General features: G+C 38.9%; 1 protein-coding gene across 2 annotated transcripts in view; it reads left to right on the forward strand.

Annotated features, from left to right (window-relative positions):
- Window positions 1-17,538, forward strand: part of CWC15 (CWC15 spliceosome associated protein homolog) — a 17,941-nt gene extending 403 nt beyond the window's left edge. Inside the window, exons 2-8 of one of the 2 annotated variants that reach the window (XM_009282106.2) lie at window positions 263-345; window positions 2,139-2,277; window positions 4,382-4,494; window positions 5,433-5,521; window positions 6,306-6,416; window positions 16,229-16,347; window positions 17,191-17,538. In XM_009282106.2, coding sequence (XP_009280381.1) covers window positions 2,147-2,277; window positions 4,382-4,494; window positions 5,433-5,521; window positions 6,306-6,416; window positions 16,229-16,347; window positions 17,191-17,320 — 693 coding nt within the window. In that variant the 5' untranslated portion in view covers window positions 263-345; window positions 2,139-2,146 and the 3' untranslated portion in view covers window positions 17,321-17,538. The remainder of the gene's footprint in view (window positions 1-262; window positions 346-2,138; window positions 2,278-4,381; window positions 4,495-5,432; window positions 5,522-6,305; window positions 6,417-16,228; window positions 16,348-17,190) is intronic. The other variant, XM_009282098.2, reaches the window with a different exon arrangement.
- The last annotated feature ends 953 nt before the right edge of the window (window positions 17,539-18,491 follow it).

Raw genomic sequence — 18,491 nt, forward strand, 5'->3', positions numbered from 1 at the left:
CTGCGGGCCTCACGGTGGAGCTCCAGGTACCAGGCGGTGTGAGGGAACCCGCTGGGTGGAGGCGGATCAGCGCGGTGCTCCAGCCCCGCTCCTGCTGCGGTCTGGGTTTCCGCGGGGTGGTTGCTGGGGCGGGCTGTGGCCGGGTCCGGGCTCCCCCGTGAGGGGTGGTCAGGAGGGGTCCAGCGGGGATGTGCAGCGCTGCGTGGCCGGGGCAGCTCGGCTCCAGCCCAAGCCCAGTCACTTTCTCTCGGCTTGTATTCAGGCTAATGAACCCTGCTTGGCCGGTCCTGCCTTCGTGTAGCACTAAAGAGCGTTCTCTAAGGCTGTATTTCTGAAACTTAAGAGGTCAGTGTGACAGTCCCTGAGTGGTTTCGGGTTGAGTTTGGGTCCTTTAAGGTCAAGCCAAGTGCAAACTGACTTGAGAAAGAAGCAGGGACAGTTTCCTGGAGATTTAATGCCTCATGAAACTATGCAGTCATGTTGTATCTGATTCTTCACCTGAACTCATGGATTCCCCCCCCCCCCCTTACGTATAATTAACACAAATGAGTTCTGAGAACGTGTGGCTTTCTTGGATTGCGGGTCCAGCAGAGTGTGTGCCAAGACAGAGCTGAAATGTCTTGCTGAGCTCCAGCTGAGTTGCACAGCGTCACTGCAAAGTGTCAGCAATCCTTGGTCAATGAGCCAAGGCTAGTTACTGTCTCAGTTCTTTTTAAAGGCGTTTCTGTCTGTTAACTCTGTTTTTTGAGTAGCAGTTCAGTGACAGTAACTGTGTTCTGCCTGATGGGATGTTACTTTGAACGACAAATCTATTTTATGATTTTAACGCTAAAGTCATGTGTTTTGTGATCTCATTAAAAATGAAACAACAGCAAATAATGCAAGCAGAGCATAAATGACTTTTATTTGTGTATCACAAAAGCATATGGAACAATATAATTTTTTTCCCTCTGCTTTTTAATATTCTTTAAAATGTTGTCTTGTCATCCTTTAACATCCAACATTCTGGTCGGTAGGACTGGTGCCTTTATGTACTTCTGCAGATGTGTCTCTCGTGTCTTGTATATATTTAGTCTGTGGTTAACGGAGGTGCATGTCTTGGTGAAGCAGGAATGAGCATAGTTTCAGATAATAGATTTAAGACGGCACAGGTTGATCATACAGGGTATTTTTGGCATTGGTTGACCATCTTAAACTCTTGGCATAGCGGTTTAGGATTACAGGGTCTCCTGTCTGACAGCGCTGAACACAGTGCATGCTGACAGGGTGTCTGTGTGGCTGAGGCTGGTCGGCGCCTGTTTCACTCCTTTGCCACAGAAGAATTGATAGTAGCAACTTCAGGCACCAGCTAGTTCATTTTTAGGACATGCTGGTGGTATGTGAGTTCTTGTAGTTTCTACATGAGAGCTGGTGAAAACTGCCGCATTTGTCCGAGCTTTGTTAATTGCACGCAGTTTATATAAGGGTAAAGCTGTTGGCGTTGTGGTACCAGAGAAACATTAACCCTGGCCCTTCAGACAGTTTTGGTGGCCAGCTGGAGCTCTGCTCAGGTCGATCCCAAACGACTGTGCTGCAGTATTAATGACAGTGCTGTGCCTGTACCAGAGGACTGAACAGGGCCAGGATGAGGGCTGGAGCATTCAGAGTGCGTGATCTTCATCAGTATTTAATTATCAACACCATCCTAGGCATGCTATGGTCTGTGTTAGCCAGCATTTCTGGTGATGATACCTAGATACAGTTTGGGGAATAACAGAGGGGTCATTCCCAGTAGGCGGTCATTTCTGGCTGTCGTTTTTCAGGAGGGAAAAGAGTTCAGTTACGAGACTGTACCACTTGACTTGAAGATAGGAGATTGGCTCCTGGGCATTTTATTTACTTTATAAACATAGCATCACATTCTTGTTAGAGTCTGTGTATCATCTTTCAAACATGTGAAAAGACTTTCTTTTGAAAATCTGAATAGATTCTGTCAATAAAAAGCTCTTTAAATTTTGAGGGTCATGTGGCAAGTGATAGCTGGTATTGTGTAGTGGGACTTAACATTGCTGCTACAGTTTCAGGAACAACGTAGCTTCTGGTGAATGTCTTTCACTGTACATTGTAGTAACAACTGGTTTTTATCCTTGATTCTGTAGTAGTTAAAATGACGACAGCAGCGAGGCCAACATTTGAACCTGCAAGAGGAGGAAGAGGAAAAGGTGAAGGAGACTTAAGTCAGCTATCCAAACAATATTCCAGCAGAGACCTTCCTTCTCATACTAAAATCAAATACAGGTTAATATTGGGTTTTTTGGTCTTATGGCAAAACAGGCTGGGAATGTTTTTTTTGTTGTGAGTGGTACTCTGAAATTTTTCACACATTCATGTGCTTGACACTGAGCAGGCACTGGAGATTGTGCAGCAGCGTGGAATGAGTGGGCTGAAAGCGCAGGTCTCAAAAGCAGACTTAAGAGATCAAATGCATTGCAAGTAATTGGAGAGGTTTCATTTTAGTGGTATTTATTACTGCTTATGGAATTGAATTGTCAGAAGAAGGTGAGCTTTGGAAACAAAGCATTTCAGGCAGTGCAGTGGAAAGAATGGGAACAGTAGGAGCTGACTGAGCCACTGAGGGTGCTGTCACTTGCAGAGCAGAATGGGATAAGTGGAGTGAAGTTGAGCACGTCTTAAAAGCAGGAAAACCACGTCATATATTTGGCAAAGGACCGCTGGGGAAGGGCATTAAAAGGAGGCAGGGGAGTCATGGAATAGCACTCAGGCAGTAGTATGTGTTAGAAGAGCTGATGTTAGACACTGCAAGTGGTTCATGCAGGTCCTGGGGGAGGAGGCTGCTTTAATCAGTGTGCAAGATAACAGGATCTTATGAATATTTTCTTCTGTTTGAAATGCGTAATAAATCTTCGTGATCCTGTTGAAAGATGAAATGAAATCTGGAGTCAATGTGATACAGATACCTGGAATTCAACTGAAATGTGTCAGCCTAGAAATGTTTTTTCATCTCGCTGATGCTACTCTTGTCAGTGAAATTACTGTTAAGGTTTTACATTTGCACTTTTTTGTGCAAGTGTTTACCCTTTCACCTCTTCCCTCCTGCCCCTTTGGTTTTGAAGAATACATATGGATGAGGGAGTTGGAGTGCTTTGGAGAATAGCAAAATCAACAGCACAAAAAGTGCTGTCAAATGCATTTTGCTATTATGGGAAAAATTGCTGGTGGTTTGTTTCTTTAAATAAAATGGGGTTTGGAACACCAGTCTGTTGCTTTGAAAGAAGTGTGTGGGGACAAATATGTACAGGAATATACAATGTATGTTTTAACAAATCCCTCCGTGTGTGTGTGTGAGAGAGAGGTGGAGGGGGCATTAAGTGTCTTCTGTTCTTTCTCCCAAGTACCTAATACAAAGTTGTCTTTGTTAAATTGCCAGGACTGTATCATTGCAGGAAAAGTTCAGTGTTTCGGTCCTGCTTGTGTTTGCTTGAATAACACAAGGTTTGGGAAGATTTTGCAGCTATATCAGGGATTCCAAGTTCAGGTTTTTAATTACAAAAGCAAATGAAATACTTCATCATAAAGACAGGCTGTGCACACAATGTATTTATAATGGCTCAAGTCTGGATTTCTTCCAGGCACTCTTATTTCCAGCACTGGGTTCACAGAAAGGTGAAAGGAACTGCTGCTTGTTTTTATTCATTAGTTCTTTTCAAGTTTTCCACAGAAAATTCAGTGCTCTCTAGGTAGAACTTAGTATGACTCAAATATAAATAGTCTGTTGCTTTTGGCCAGTGTGTGTTATATAAAAGAGGGAAAAACATGTATTTGCAATATGTTGCACTAAAGCTAGTGTTGTGCCTGTTCTCCCAACTTTTTTTTTATGGTCATGTGAGATTATCTCATATGTCTCTTGGAAGGGAAAAGGTTTATGAAAAGTATGTTCTAGTCTTGGTCTTATCTGTAAGCCTTAGAGACTGTGTTTGCAGTAGCAACTTGGGATGATAAAACGGCAAGGAAAGTTGACCATAATGCTGGTGGATGTCTGCTAGGACACTGGGCTTGGACTGCTGGAGAACAGAAGATTTAGACATAGCTACAAGAGGTAGATGTAGTCATCCCAGTTTTGCAGGAATTTATGTAGGGTCTTTTAATTAATTTGAGAGCCACTGGAAGGAGCATGTGTGTGTGGCATTGCGTGTCTGTGTGTGTGTAATGCATGCAGAGAAGGGGGCTGATGAAGAGAGAATAAAGAAACATATGTCTACATGGTACCCAGTTCCTATTCTTTATACTTACCTGTTCAGGATTTATTGACCTCCTTCAAAAAATTGCTCCCAGCTGCAGACTGTCAACTTCAGCTTTTTCCCCTGCCCTCATGTTGTTTTAGACAGACCACTCAGGATGCTCCTGAAGAGGTGCGTAACCGTGATTTCAGAAGGGAGCTGGAGGAGAGAGAACGGGTTGCTGCAAGAGAAAAGAATAGAGACAGACCAACCAGAGGTAAAACCAAAGAAACAAAAAATCTTAATACCTTTGTGTGGCATCGCCCTTGCACAAAACTTGGTGTTGTAGGAAGTTTGCAGGTTGCAGACAGCATGTCATGAGAGTAGAATTTAGGGTACTGGTCTGATAGTTCAGAGCCATTGACCTGCAAGGGAATGTCAGCTGGCTTTCATGCTGGCTTCGTGCTAGCAAAAAATCTAGGCCAGCCAGTAGAAAAGCGTAGGCCATCATGCAAGCCAGCTGATACAGTATGATTGTAATGAATTGGCAACAAGTGTGTACAGCTAATAAAGGGCTTTTTTTGTATTTGGACAAGCGAGACAGGAAGGAGAAGGGGAATGACTCATCTTCTAGTGTTGCAGCACCAGTGTAACAATAAATCCGTTTTTTAAAGTATGCGATTCTGTTCAGGTATAGTGAAGCGATAATTAAAATCAATCAAAGGTATGTTTTTTGAGAAATAGTCATTTATAATATTAAGCTTGACAGAATTTAGGTACTTCAGGTTTAGATGTGAAATGTACAGAGGTATTGCAGGGCTTTCAAGTTCACAGACAAAAGCGGATTTGGTTTCGACCAAACTGGCCAACAGTAATGCTTTGGGGTGGTCTCCAATGGGAACCCCCCTAATTGGAGATATAGGATAAGGATATTTCTCCACAGCTTTTTCTTCTGCTGTTCTTTCTTCTTGAAATAATTACTTCAAAAAACTTTCGGAGGCCAAATTGTAAGTTTGGGGATGTTACTGCTTCCTTGAGGATACCTCCAGGGGAGAAACTAGCATGGGCATTAAGATTGAGAAGTGAGGAAAAAGTAAGCATAAGCTTGCATCTCTTACTCTAATGCAATCTTTGTGAAGATGTTTGCCTTCTGACATTAAATGCTGTTAAATGAAATGACTTAATCACTTTTTTAAAAAAAATCTTATGCCATAGAACACACAACATCATCTTCTGTGTCTAAGAAGCCTCGGCTAGACCAGATTCCTGCAGCAAATCTTGATGCAGATGATCCGCTTACTGATGTATGTATCTCTTTTCTGCCTTACTTCCTTTCATTGTCCTGCCTTCAGGATTTGCTGTTAATAGGATATGTACTTTTAGATCTGCTAAAGATTTAAGACAGGTTCCAACATACCTTCCTTTTACAGTTACTCTGCTGTGGTGGAAGTCCAGAGTGGTTGAGAGCGTTCTGGTCCATGCTCTAATGGTATTCTTGGAAAGCACACAAAAACTAGGGAACTGAAAATAGCACTTAAAGTGTGGGGAATGGGTGACTTTTTAGACTCTGTCAACTACTGGGTTAGTTAGAATTCCCCTAAGGTAGAACTGTTGAGATACACTGACTGTCTATATGAGCAATGGATTCTTGCTCTTGGCTCCTCTCCTCATGCTGACACCTAGGAGTTAGGTCTAAGGCTTGACAGTAAGCTGAGCTTTTTTTTTTAATCCCGTTATATTTGGTCCCAACAATATTGGACGGGGTATTTGGGCACACTGTTATAATGACTTACATTACAATGATTAGAGAGTGATTGAGGACAGTAATTCTCTAGAATCTGTCAGCTACATAGCATTTGAATTATAAAAAATCAATTGCAGTCATCCAAAAAGCACAAACATATTTTTGTCATGACTTTACTGTACAAGAGTAAATAAACCATTTGTATTGTATTTGCTGCTGCTACAGTCACCCAAGTGCTTCAGAAATTAGCCAGCAGCAAATTGCAGCCTTAGCTGGGCAGACCAGGGCTGTTTTTATTAAATGAAATGAATGAGCTGCTTCTTGTTTCTGTTTGTTGCTATTAGGAAGATGATGAAGATGAGGACTTGGACGACAGTGATGATGATGACACTGCAGCTCTTCTGGCTGAACTGGAAAAAATCAAGAAAGAACGAGCTGAGGAACAGGCTCGAAAGGTAAAATCTCACCCATTAAAGAGCATCTGTTTTTTGAAAACTAGTGTTTATTAAAACTGGTGTGCCTTAAGTACTTGGGACGAGTGAGAACTAGTAAACAAAGTAAGTGCCCTTCAAAACTCTTCTCAAGTAGAGTCTGATGGATTTGTTCTTCTGTCTATTAATTGTTGTCAAGAATTTTTTTCTTCAGTAGACATACTGAACATTCTACTCATTAAAACTTTTTATTTGCTTTCCCAACAATTTGTAGAGGCATTGAGTCAAGATAATCTTGCTTTTCATATGCAAGTCCTTCTCTGAAGACAGCTATCTTACCAAACTATATAGTGGCATTAGTGAGCTACATACTATCCAGTGTAATTTCATTTGTTAACTAGCTTTTATGAAATAAGAATTTTTTTTTTTTTAATATATATACATTTATGAAAGAAAAATATGTGTGCTTTGTGAGCTTTTGCTGATGGCTGCAAGTTTTATACAGTAGTTGCTCTTTCACAGCATTGGTGGTGCGTTGCCTTGGCAAGGAGCACCAGTTGTAACCGTAAGACCAGAACTATTTTCGTGTGATTATACACAGGCGAGTTTATTTGAAAAATGTCTCCACAAAAACTACTAATAATATGGCAGTCTTTTCAGAACTTGGAAAGTCAACTCACATGTAGCCTTCATACCTCCATATAATCTCTCTCTACAGATAGAAACACCGTGTTCTGCCCTTGAAAGGGGAAGGAAGTCCCTGTAGTTAGAGATTGTTTTCCCATGAGTGGGATCAAATCCCATGCCATTGGCTCCCATGCCTCCTTGGTGTAAGAGATGATGTTGGGATGGAGTACGTTAGCAAAATCCCTGATTGATGAATGGACTTCTAGGGACTGTTTCTGGGAATAGTCTATGTTGTCAAACTGATCAGGACTTAGGATGAACTGTACTGGCTCTAACATTGTATTGCAACAGAGTTTAGAGTCCAGCTATTTCATCTGCACTACTGAAACGCTCTGCCTCTGGTGGTGCAACAGAAGTGGTGGATATGTGCAGCATTCTCTCTTCCGCTTTTAGTAAGCACTTTCTTTTTTTTTTGAGTAGGGCTTAAATCATTTTAATGGTTTTGGAAAATGTTGCATACTTCAGTTTGAGTAGTTTTCTGTGATGTTATATGTGGATTCTACATCAGTGTAAAAAAACAAAAACAAAACCAAAAAACAACCTTGTCGTCTTTGTATAAGGTAATCTGAGATGTTTTTAGAACATGATAAATAAACATATTAAATGCTGATCAGGATCTTTGCTGCTGTGACAACTTAATGTTTTGGTGCCTCTGCACTACTCATAACCTTATCATAGCTTAACACGCATGCTTATAGTTTCATGTTTTTCACAAATGCTTAGAGTCAACGGGCAGTGAACAGGACGTACGATCTAGCAGACACTAGGAACAGCTAGGAGAGAATATGTTTTAAATTCTGTAGGCAGCAATGTAGTGCTTGACCACTCTTGGCTAACAATGTAGACATTTACCTTTAGAATCAACAAGGCCTCCAAAACCTCTGCAATTTTGGAGTTAAGTACTTTGGAAGGCTAAAAGCTGTACCATGCTGCTTCAGTGCAGAAATTTTGCTGTAGGAGACTATTGATACTTGGTTCTCCATCTGGCCTATGAGTGGTCTTTTACATTAAAGTATGCCCGAAAGTGTCTCTCATCTCTTTATCTAGGCATTTGAAGCACATCATGCAGCAATGAAATTGTGTTCTGCAGTAGTACCATGGTGAAAATTACTTAAAAACACTGGCAACAATTCTTCCATGTATTCCTGTGTGAAATGTACTAAACTACAAATTAAGGGTAGCAATGTGTAGGAAAGACTTCTACTTCAGCTGTTCTTGCACAGTGCTTAAAATGAAAGCTTAGATCTGTATGGATTTTTCACTTTGCCTGATAGTTGAAATTATACATCTAGATTAAACAGCATAACTTGTCACATTTCAGTGTAGAAAACTTGCATTAGGAAAATAATGGTAGTAAATTGCAGTATAGGCAACCAAGTGCATGCTTCTCTATTCGTGTGTAGAAAGCAGGAATGTTATCGTCGCTATGAAATTCTTACTTTGTCACTAGAGGGTGCTAAAAGCTATGAAGTATTTAGTATAGCACTTGTTTTATTTTGCTGTCTCTTAACTGGTATTATTTTTTACCTTCATGGATGTTCTTCTTCCCCCAGAAGCAGGGTTTATAATGGCCAGTGCTACGTGCATACTGAATACTTGCACGCTTCTCTGAAATGAATACGTTTATTTCTTCCTAAAAATAAACGTTATTTATTTGCAATAGTGCACACTATTGCACACTCACCACCTACTCTGTTCATCCTTTCACTGATTGGTGGCTGATAGGCTCTCTTAAAAATTGACATCTTCATTAATAAGGAGTGCTCTACAGGTACTTGGAATTTTATTTTCTTGGGTTTTTTTCAGAGTAGGAAACTAAGACTACATCGATGAAAAAAGTAAAAACCAAGGTGGTGCAGCCTTGGAAAGAGTCTTTGGGAGTAAGGGTCTCCTTAGGAAAGATTACTTATGTATGTTGGCTTTAGGGGTGCAATCTGTTTAGATTATGCCTTGTTTTCTATGGCTTTGAAATAAGGCATTACTGGCAAAGCATTTTGTGGCCATTTTATATAAATCCCTTTTCCCTTCAGATATGTGGGATTTCATATTATTATGTATTGCAAACCATAATTTAAACCTAATTTTGTAAGTAACCTTATATTAGTCATCCAGCTGACTTCAGGATAAGATCTCATGTAAAGTCTTAATTGTGTAGTCGCTATTAGTCCTAATCCACGTTCAGGGATCTGCTGAAACATTGCTGTTCGTAGTAGACAGCATGGGTAAACCAGTGGCAAGGCAAAGGGAAACTGCAGAGTGAATGCCTCTTCACTCTTCTGCACGTGGTTCTCAAATCTCATTGTTGTTATACAGACAGATTAACAAGTCTCTGCATCTTCTTGGAACATACCAGGGTCTTAACAAGATGAAGTGGGTAAAATACAGTAATATATCCTGAATTTGTGCCATATGTACACTTTTTTTCCTGACACTTTAGTTATTTTGATTTATTAAAACACTAATCCAATTATTTCTGAGACTTCATATGAAGTAAACTGTATTTTTGTTAACTGTTTTCACTCATCACTTTGGTGTCCAGTATTTAAGTTGCCATGAAAGAAGGACTGCTCCTTTTAAAATGCATCTCTGATGAGACAGCAGTTAAAAAGGAAAGATGAGAATCTGCTTTTTTCAGATCATCATGCTCTCTGTTAACTTGCCTTATGTGGTAATACTAATTTCCAAAGAAATCCTCTAAATCTGATTTTGACAAATGTTAGTATTAAGAGGTTCTAGCTTCCTTCATACTGATATTTCCCTTTAATCTGTGAAGCGAATAGTTTGTCAACCAAATAAGCAATTGCTGTCAAAGCTTGTTAATGTCTCAAAATGCTTAAATTGCCTTGAATTCTGTAGAAACATTAAATAAATACTAGGAATGTTTTTAAAAACTGATTGAGCATGGGAATCCTCCTGACTTTTCTCACGCCCTTCATAATTTTAATCTCTCAGGTTGTTTCTAGTAGACGCTAAGCTGACCAGGAAATTTTAGTTTTGAAAGCCGTTTCTGTGGAATAATTCTGGGTCTGCCTAAAACTGTACAAATGCTAGGTCTGCTGTCTGTGTGAACTATCCACGGATAGGTTTCATGGAAACATTTCAGTATTCCAAATTCAGCATTACAATGCTCTTGATTTTCAATTTTCAAGCACTTCCTTAAAAGGTAAATTGAAATTATTAAAAACAAACCTCAAACCAGTGAGCAGCTGAATGTATATGTGCAGTTCCAGCAAAGCTATTTTAACATCCAGTCATTTTACGCTTATCTGAGAACAGACTTAAGTTTTTGGTTTGTTTTCTTAAAGTTTTATTTCACCAAGTGTTTCTCTATAACTGAATAAATTACCTTACCAATGGTCAGAATAGATCTTAGCTCTATCCTGTGTTTTAGCCATGTCACAGAGTTTCAAATAAAACATTAGAAAATGAATCTTGATAGATATTAACCTTTTCACTTAAATTTTAAGGGTCTAACTAAAACTAGAATATCAAATCAGTGATTAAGAAAGAATTTTAATAAAGAGGCACAAGCAGATAGCAGAGTATGTTTCTTCATTAAATGTTTGAGACATGCTAGCAATACTTACCCTTGCCAAGAACTAACAATAACGTCCTCTCCCTTGTGGGTAAAATGACAACAAATCTGCGTATAGGCACTGCAGTTGTGATTACTCCGTGCTCTTATTTTTGAAGTTTCAATCAGTAATTTGAATCGCTATATTGCATTGAGTTAGTAATTTGCATAGGATCAAATAACTGGGGTGGATCTCTGCATTATTAAGTTTTGTTCCCTGCTGCTAAAGGCAGTGCTGTCATAGTTCGTCATTCAAAAATTAGCATTTAAATAAAGTTATGTGATTTCCCCCCCAGCCTTCAGTGAAATGTGGGTATTTCAGGTTTTCTTTCAGCTATTCAACATCTTCAAAAACTGAACAGGACAAGTTACTTTAATACAATGGAGTCATTTCAGGAATTTCAGCACTTTCTGTAAAAATTATCTTGCTCTGTGCTAAGGGTAGGAACTATACTAAAAAAAATAACCATGGTAACAATGATGTTTTTCTTTCCTTTGCGGTCAGAAACAAATATGCCAAGGGACTGTTATTCTTACAGCAAGATAAGGAATAATTGTTTAGTTAAGGTTAATATAGTTTTGTCTGCTTTTTTTTTTTCCCCCCAACTGTGATGCCACATGGTGAGTTCAGTTGTACAGTGGAGGTTTGCTTTGAGATCTAATTCACATAGCAGCACCTCCATCTGCTTCCTCGGGATATGGGACTCCCTCTGCCAGTCCAGCCTTATTCCCCACACCATAATATTCCTGTTCTATTGCCTCTGCTTCTAACACAGTGGTCACAACATGGTTGACTTCTGATTCATCTCTGCAGATAGTTGGTGCAACACGCTGCCATTGAAAAGCACAATGCTGCTGTCTGTAGCGATGGAATAATCTGTAGCATGTTTTTTTGCTAAAGTGGCTTAGGAAGAGAGTTGTATACCTTGTCTTGCTGAATGGAAAGGCAGGCAAAGAGTCATTATTTTAGAAAAGGTGGAGTGAATAGAGAAATATTATTTCCCCCCCTTAGGCTTTTCTTCTGTTGCGGGTTTGTTGTATCCACAGTGTTTGAGCTTAATAAGCCTTTGTTCCACCACACAAAAGAACAATGTAGACTTTGGAGCAACCCGAGCCGCTTATTTTGTGAACAGCTGTGCTTGGTCGTGCCTCAGAGGTGTGAAGCTCAGACAGCTATGAAGGTTATGTCTGGTCTGTTTGATTTGATACAACCCATGCTCCATCGCCTGGAGCATCCCAGCTTTCAGTGGAGGAGTGGGCAATGGAAGATTTATGTGGAAAATTCTGAAACATAATGAAAACCTCATTTGGCTGGAGATGAGGGATTCTGCAGCTCTGGCCAAAATGTACAACTTAGCTCAAGCATAAATGTCAACTTTACACCACTGTGAGTTACACCTAGTATTTCCTCCCATGTCATGTCTTTAAGATACAAAACTTAATAAATTACTTTTTTTTTTTTTTTTTTTTTTTTTTTTTTTTTTTTTTTTTTTTTTTTTTTTTTTTTTTTTTTTTTTTTTTTTTTTTTTTTTTTTTTTAATCTTGAATACCTTCTTTGGGAGGTTTTAGTGAAGATAAATAGTACAAAAGATCTTCAAGACTAATCTTCAGAATTAGCCTGCTTCCTAAAACTTGTAGCAAATACGTTGAAATGTCATCCAACCTAGAACAGCTTTGAATGACTGAATTCTGTAAATAAATTACCATGTGCGCCGGGTCGTCTTTGTAAAGTGCCTAAAACTGGCGATGCCTTACTCAACAGATCTGTTCCCTGTTTGCTTTCAGACTCTAATCTGTTGATCTTTAATGACAAAGATAAGCTTATACAGGTTGTGACTACTTCTAGTTGTGCTGCCTCTGCGGGTCTAAAAGACAGCAGAGTTCTGTTTGTGAACAGAGCTGAGAAACAGCAAATGGCTGCACAAGTGCCCAGGGCTCTGCAGCATCCCTGACAGGCAGTAGGGAAAATCAAGCTTTGAAAATAAGATGCATGATGTTTTCTGTAACTGTTGTCACTATAAAAGAATGTTTGACAGCTTCTGTTAGCGTTGTGTTCATAATTGTTCTTAATAATTTAATAGGTGCAAAAGTAAAATGTAACCATTTGAAATTCCCAAGATTGCCCCTACCATTTCTTTTGGTTATAGTGCAGTTTTTGCTACCCTCCAGTCCTCTGGAATTGTGGTTGACTTGAGTCAATGTAGTTTTTTGCTAGCAATTAGCAGTTTTAGACAGAATTCAACTGAGCTTGAAATGCCAAGTTGTTGGAGTTGGGGTCAATGTGCAAGTCATGTATACCAGCTTCCATGGTGGCGCAGTGGAGATGCAGTCAGTAGAGCCTGGAGCGTGGTTGGTCTCCCGTGTGTGTAATTTAGTGTGAGCAGAAGAGCCATCTTGACTCCTTATTGTATTCTCTAGATCTCTGCTGAGATGTGAGCTCAGATGCCTACAAGCAGATACCTAGATGTAGGTGTCTTAATCTGGAGTTAAATCCTGCTCTTAGGCTTATACTACTGCTTATAGTGTAATGCTTCTTAAAAGTGTTATTTCAATTTTTCTTTTCTTTTTTTTTTTTTTGCCTATCACCACATTTTGTCACTTCAGTCTGATAATGCTTTTTTTATCAGAAAGCGAACTATGTCAGGCTAATTGAGGCTGAAGAATATTACATGGGTTACGTAAAGCAGATAAAAGTTAGGATGATGCCTAAGATGCCTTTTTAAATTCTTATTATAGAAAAATTAAATGTGCATCTGTGTGTAGTAAGAACACTGGAGTAGTTACTACTGTATGCATATTTTTTCATTATTAATACTGACTTTATCTTCTAGTGATTCGAATGACAGTGCTTTTCACTTCTCTTTATGCATGGTAGAGAATGCTTTTTAGGAGCTGTTGAGATTAAATCTGAAACGGGGGAAGAGAGGGGAGAACAACTGTAATTCCCCCAAAAAAAGATGCTGACTGATTCCAGTGGACTTTTGACCATCGAATAAATACTGTGTGTGGAGTGCATTGTAGTTCTGTATTTGTCAGTGGTGTGTGGATGCATTTTCAGGCATCATAAAAAAAAACAGCATAAGATATTTATGTGTGCCCCAGATAAAGTGGTGCATGATGCACAGGTTCAGTAACTTTGGATCACGGCCGAGATTAATGTCTTAGAAATTTGAGGGCAAGACTGTGCCATGGCTCTGCATGCCACCTTGAGAAAGGTTCCCTGGAGTTCAGCTCTAAAATGGAAAATGCTGTGTCTGTTTGCATATATAGGACTTGGAAGAAGTTCTCGCTACAGAAGCGTTTGTCAACAGGGGAGTATTAATTTCTTACAATGCTCTTACTAGTGCTACCTTCTCTTGAATATAGTCCAGTATGAATTTTTGGTTTGTAGCATTCTTATTTGGTTTTAAGATTTATCCCAGACCTCTTGTTTTTTCAAAGTCTCACTTTTAATGGAGTGTCAGAGATTAAATTTAATGAGGCAGAGCCCACCTCATTTTGGACAACACAGAGAACACTTCACATGCTTGCATCCTGTTGTAAATTTGCCTGATGGGCTTAAACAGAATCTGGTCACCTCTTGGGAGGTACCTGAAAATCAATACTGATTTTTTTTGCTTGTACCAGTATCTTAGATTTTGCTTGGTTTCAAATTAGTGCTTTGCATGTGCTGTACAGTAGTCTGAGAGCTGCTTGACTTCTGGTGGGAACACAACACAGACTGCAGTAAATCAGATTTCACTGCTGTTGGCTCCTCCATGTTACGGGGAAAGAAGATGGTAAATCAAAGGTTGGCATGCTGTGCAAAAGAAGCTACGTACAATTCTTGTCTGTAATCCACAGAGGAAAGAAATGTATAATTGGAATTTGTATTTCTAATATGGGGAAATTACTGTTCCATAACAAATATTTTTGCTCTCTGTGTTTCCGTATTTACTGGGATGGTAACAACAACTGAAGTTGGAATGCAAATGTTGGATTTAGAGCTATGTTTGAAAATGCAAAACTTTAGTTTATTTGTGTTAATGACTTTGAACTGCTGTGGTTTGTGAAAGCTCCATGGATACAGCAGCAAGGGCAAGTTTTGCCTGCACACATGTTCTAATAAGGGCGTTACAGGGCTGTGCTATGCTTTTAAGCAATATGCCCTTTTGGGGAGCTTTTCCCATCCCACTGGCAATTAATTGCAGCTGGTTCTAAATTTTATTTGTGAGAAGCAGTGTAATGGTAGGTGTTTTCTCATAACTAAAACTTGAGTAGATTTTGAAAGGTAAAATCTTTACCAGTGATCCTGCATCATCTGGTATTTGTATATATGTTAAGTTGGTATTGTTCTTAAGAGGGTTGGGGTGTTTTATAGGAATATTCCACATACCTGATCAGTCCAATTGAAAAACATTGTAAATTGTAGACAGTTTTAGTAATATATCACTTAGTATTGATTAAATGTTTGAAGCTAGAGAACTCTGGCTAGCATCAGTGTTCAAGTTTAGCACTTAAACCTTGTAAAGGCTATCATCAAGAAAAACATTTCCTCTTTTGGGATCCCATAGCAGCCCTCAGCCATGAATTTTCTGCAGTTTGGGGAAAAAAAAAAAACACACCAACCTTGTGATCTCCTTGTCTTTAGTTTGTGTCATTTTTAAAAGCCATGGTTTGAGTCTCCTGTAGTGCTAATGAGACTTCAGTGCATTTTTTAAGTAGAATGTCCAGACTATACTTCAGCATACAGGGAGCGGGAGACCTAGTCAGTCATCCAAATTAAAGAATTGGGTTTGTTTTTTTTTCCTTCTGGTACTTTCATCAAAGAGCAGTCCTTGTAATACATTTGAAAGGTTGTGGAAAATATGTTGATGTAAAATGAATATTATGTATTCATTTTGAAGTCTGTGAACATTTAAGTCACTAAATATATTAATACAGCTTGGAAGCGTGGGCAGTGAAATCTACTTTGTGTTGCCTGTAGTGCAGTGCTTCACTTAGGCTTGAGTTACATGCTTTTGACAGTACAGGGAGAAGAAAATTTTTCTGATCCTTAATATTGGAACTCTTACATAGTCTGATGACATCCACTGCTCAGTTTCATCTTAGGTTTCTCAGTATTCTTTTTAACTGGTCCCTAGGGAAGTTGTAGTTGTAAAACCCAAGCGGATTGCTGAAGATGATAGAGAAGTTTCAACATACTGTAAGGTTTCTTCCACCTAATGAGTATTGTATAATGTATTCTCTTTTCTCCTGAGGATAAAAAAAATCTTTTAATCTGTATACAGTTTTTAATATAATAAATATGTAAATGGTAAAGCTAGAATCTAACTGAATATTTGGTGGAACATCAGAGGTAAGTAGAGCAGGTATGAGTGTTGGTAGATTGACAGTTTATTAGCAATGTTAAGCTCTTTAGAGTATCTCTGCTTCTATCCTTATTCTACTGATACGCGTGTCAAACGCTCTGAAAAGTCTGAGCTAGGAATTAAAGCTCTATCTGTGTGGGTGTTTGCAGCTAATAATGTTTATCTCTACCAACTAGATGAGAAAAATGGCCCAGAAAAGTAATGTATCCATTTCTGGTTCTCAGGAACAAGAGCAAAAGGCTGAAGAAGAAAGAATTCGGATGGAGAACATTCTGAGTGGTAACCCACTGCTGAACCTTACCGGCCCAGCACAGCCTCAAGCAAACTTCAAAGTGAAGAGGAGGTACTGTGCAAGCTGTACTGTGATATCCATCCCCTTGCTCCCTCTTGTAACTCAGTCTGAAAATGTCATCGCTGCCGTTGGTTTTTACTTCCTTCCTCAGATCTTGTCACAAGTGGTGTAATGTAAAATTGGGATGCTGATGCTTGTAGTGATTGCCTTGTGCATTTCTCTGAACAAATCATCCTGTTACGTTGTGTTTAAAAAAGAAGGAGAGATTGAGAATTGTGTTTGTCTGACATTGTTCACAATGATACAAAAAGTAACAGGACCAATGTTCCCCAAGAAATTTGATGTTATGCTCCCCTTTAAAATCTAGCTGGTTTGGGCGTTTTGTTTATTTGTTTTTTAGTGTAAATATAATTAATAAATAACAGCCTTTTTCTGAATACAATTCTTGTTTGCAGATATTCCAATTACTGCTGTGTTTGTCAAAATTAGGGCCATTAGATTCAAGGGGTTTTTTCTGCTCTTTTCAAATGGTCATTATTTTCTGTAAAGAAAAAATAACCTTTAATCTACTGATACCGATCTCGTTTCTAACTCAGGAGCATGTAGGAGATGGCTTGGATTAGAAAAATATTCTGCTCTTCAAATGGTCATTTTCTGTAAAGAAAAAATAACCTTTAATCTACTGATACCGATCTCGTTTCTAACTCAGGAGCATGTAGGAGATGGCTTGGATTAGAAAAATAGATCTTTTTTTCTTAAAGACTAAAATCTAATCCTAATGACTAGTTGTTCTTACTACATTTAAATAGGAGGGCCAGACTTCATTTATATATTTTTGTAAAGTGCACCTAACTTTCATACAAACTTACTGAAGTTAAAAACTTTTGTTTTCAGATGGGATGATGATGTTGTCTTCAAGAATTGTGCCAAGGGGATAGATGAAACAAAAAAAGACAAAAGATTTGTGAATGATACTCTGCGATCAGAATTTCACAAAAAGTTCATGGAAAAATATATCAAGTAGTACAGTTTTATGTGCGGTGGTGCTGAAGGACTTGGAAGGTCATGGTTGTTCCCTCCCTCTCCCTCAGAATTCAAGGCTGAATACTTGGTCATGAATTACCAAATGCTTTTCCAAGACAATCAACAGCTTCATAATTAGTAATTGCTATGTATCTGGAGTTTTTATTCCTGCAGTATGTTTTCCTTTTCGGTTTTAATTAAATCAGTTTGTTTCATGAATGTTTCTCTGGTCACGTGTGTTTACTTTTACTGGCTGCCTTGTAAATGGTAGAAGAGAGAAGCTGGTTTGCAATAAATACTTCTAATTGTTTAAATTGCTTTCCAGAACAACCTGTATTTGTAGTGATGGTGGTTTGTAATTTATGCAACTTACATAAATGTCAGTATTATCAAAGACGGGGAATAGCTGAGTATGATAAGCGGTGTGAACTGAAAAGAGTTTGCTACTTTCTGTAGCAAACTGGACTTAACTTCCTCTTAATAGCTCGTTAGAAACTTAGTTAATAATCTTCCTTTTTAGTTTCTTCTTACTGTCAATCAAGTTATGGTTTGGTGGGGTAGCTCCAAGTTCTTAGCAGCCCTGCTTTCTGGGCTCTCTTGGCTGCAACTTACAAATGTCAGTATTATCAAAGACGGGGAATAGCTGAGTATGATAAGCGGTGTGAACTGAAAAAAGTTTGCTACTCTCTGTAGCAAACTGGACTTAACTTCCTCTTAATAGCTAGTTAGAAACTTAGTTAATAATCTTCCTTTTTAGTTTCTTCTTACTGTCAATCAAGTTATGGTTTGGTGGGGTAGCTCCAAGTTCTTAGCAGCCCTGCTTTCTGGGCTCTCTTGGCTCAGCACTTCTGGGGCAATACCTTGTAATGCTTGGGGGAACACTGGGAGGCAAATGCTCTGTGGAACCGTGGGGATATTTCCTCCTTAATAAACCATTGCAGTGCTTGGTCCCTCAGCCACAACCACATGGCCGCAAGGCTCAGTCTGTGTGTATGTGGTTCAGTAGTAATAGTGTTGTCAGAAACTTGCAAGTGAGTGTTTTTATTAAACGAGTGGTCTCCTCAAGATACCATAGTACACTTTGTTTACTTCTTAAATGTCCATTTTAACACTTAATAGGACAATATAAAATATGAATGACTGAAAAAAATCTCGGTTGTGAAGGACTCCCC

Source organism: Aptenodytes forsteri, unplaced genomic scaffold, assembly GCF_000699145.1.
Source record: "Aptenodytes forsteri isolate BGI_AS27 unplaced genomic scaffold, ASM69914v1 Scaffold75, whole genome shotgun sequence".
NCBI lineage: Eukaryota > Metazoa > Chordata > Aves > Sphenisciformes > Spheniscidae > Aptenodytes > Aptenodytes forsteri.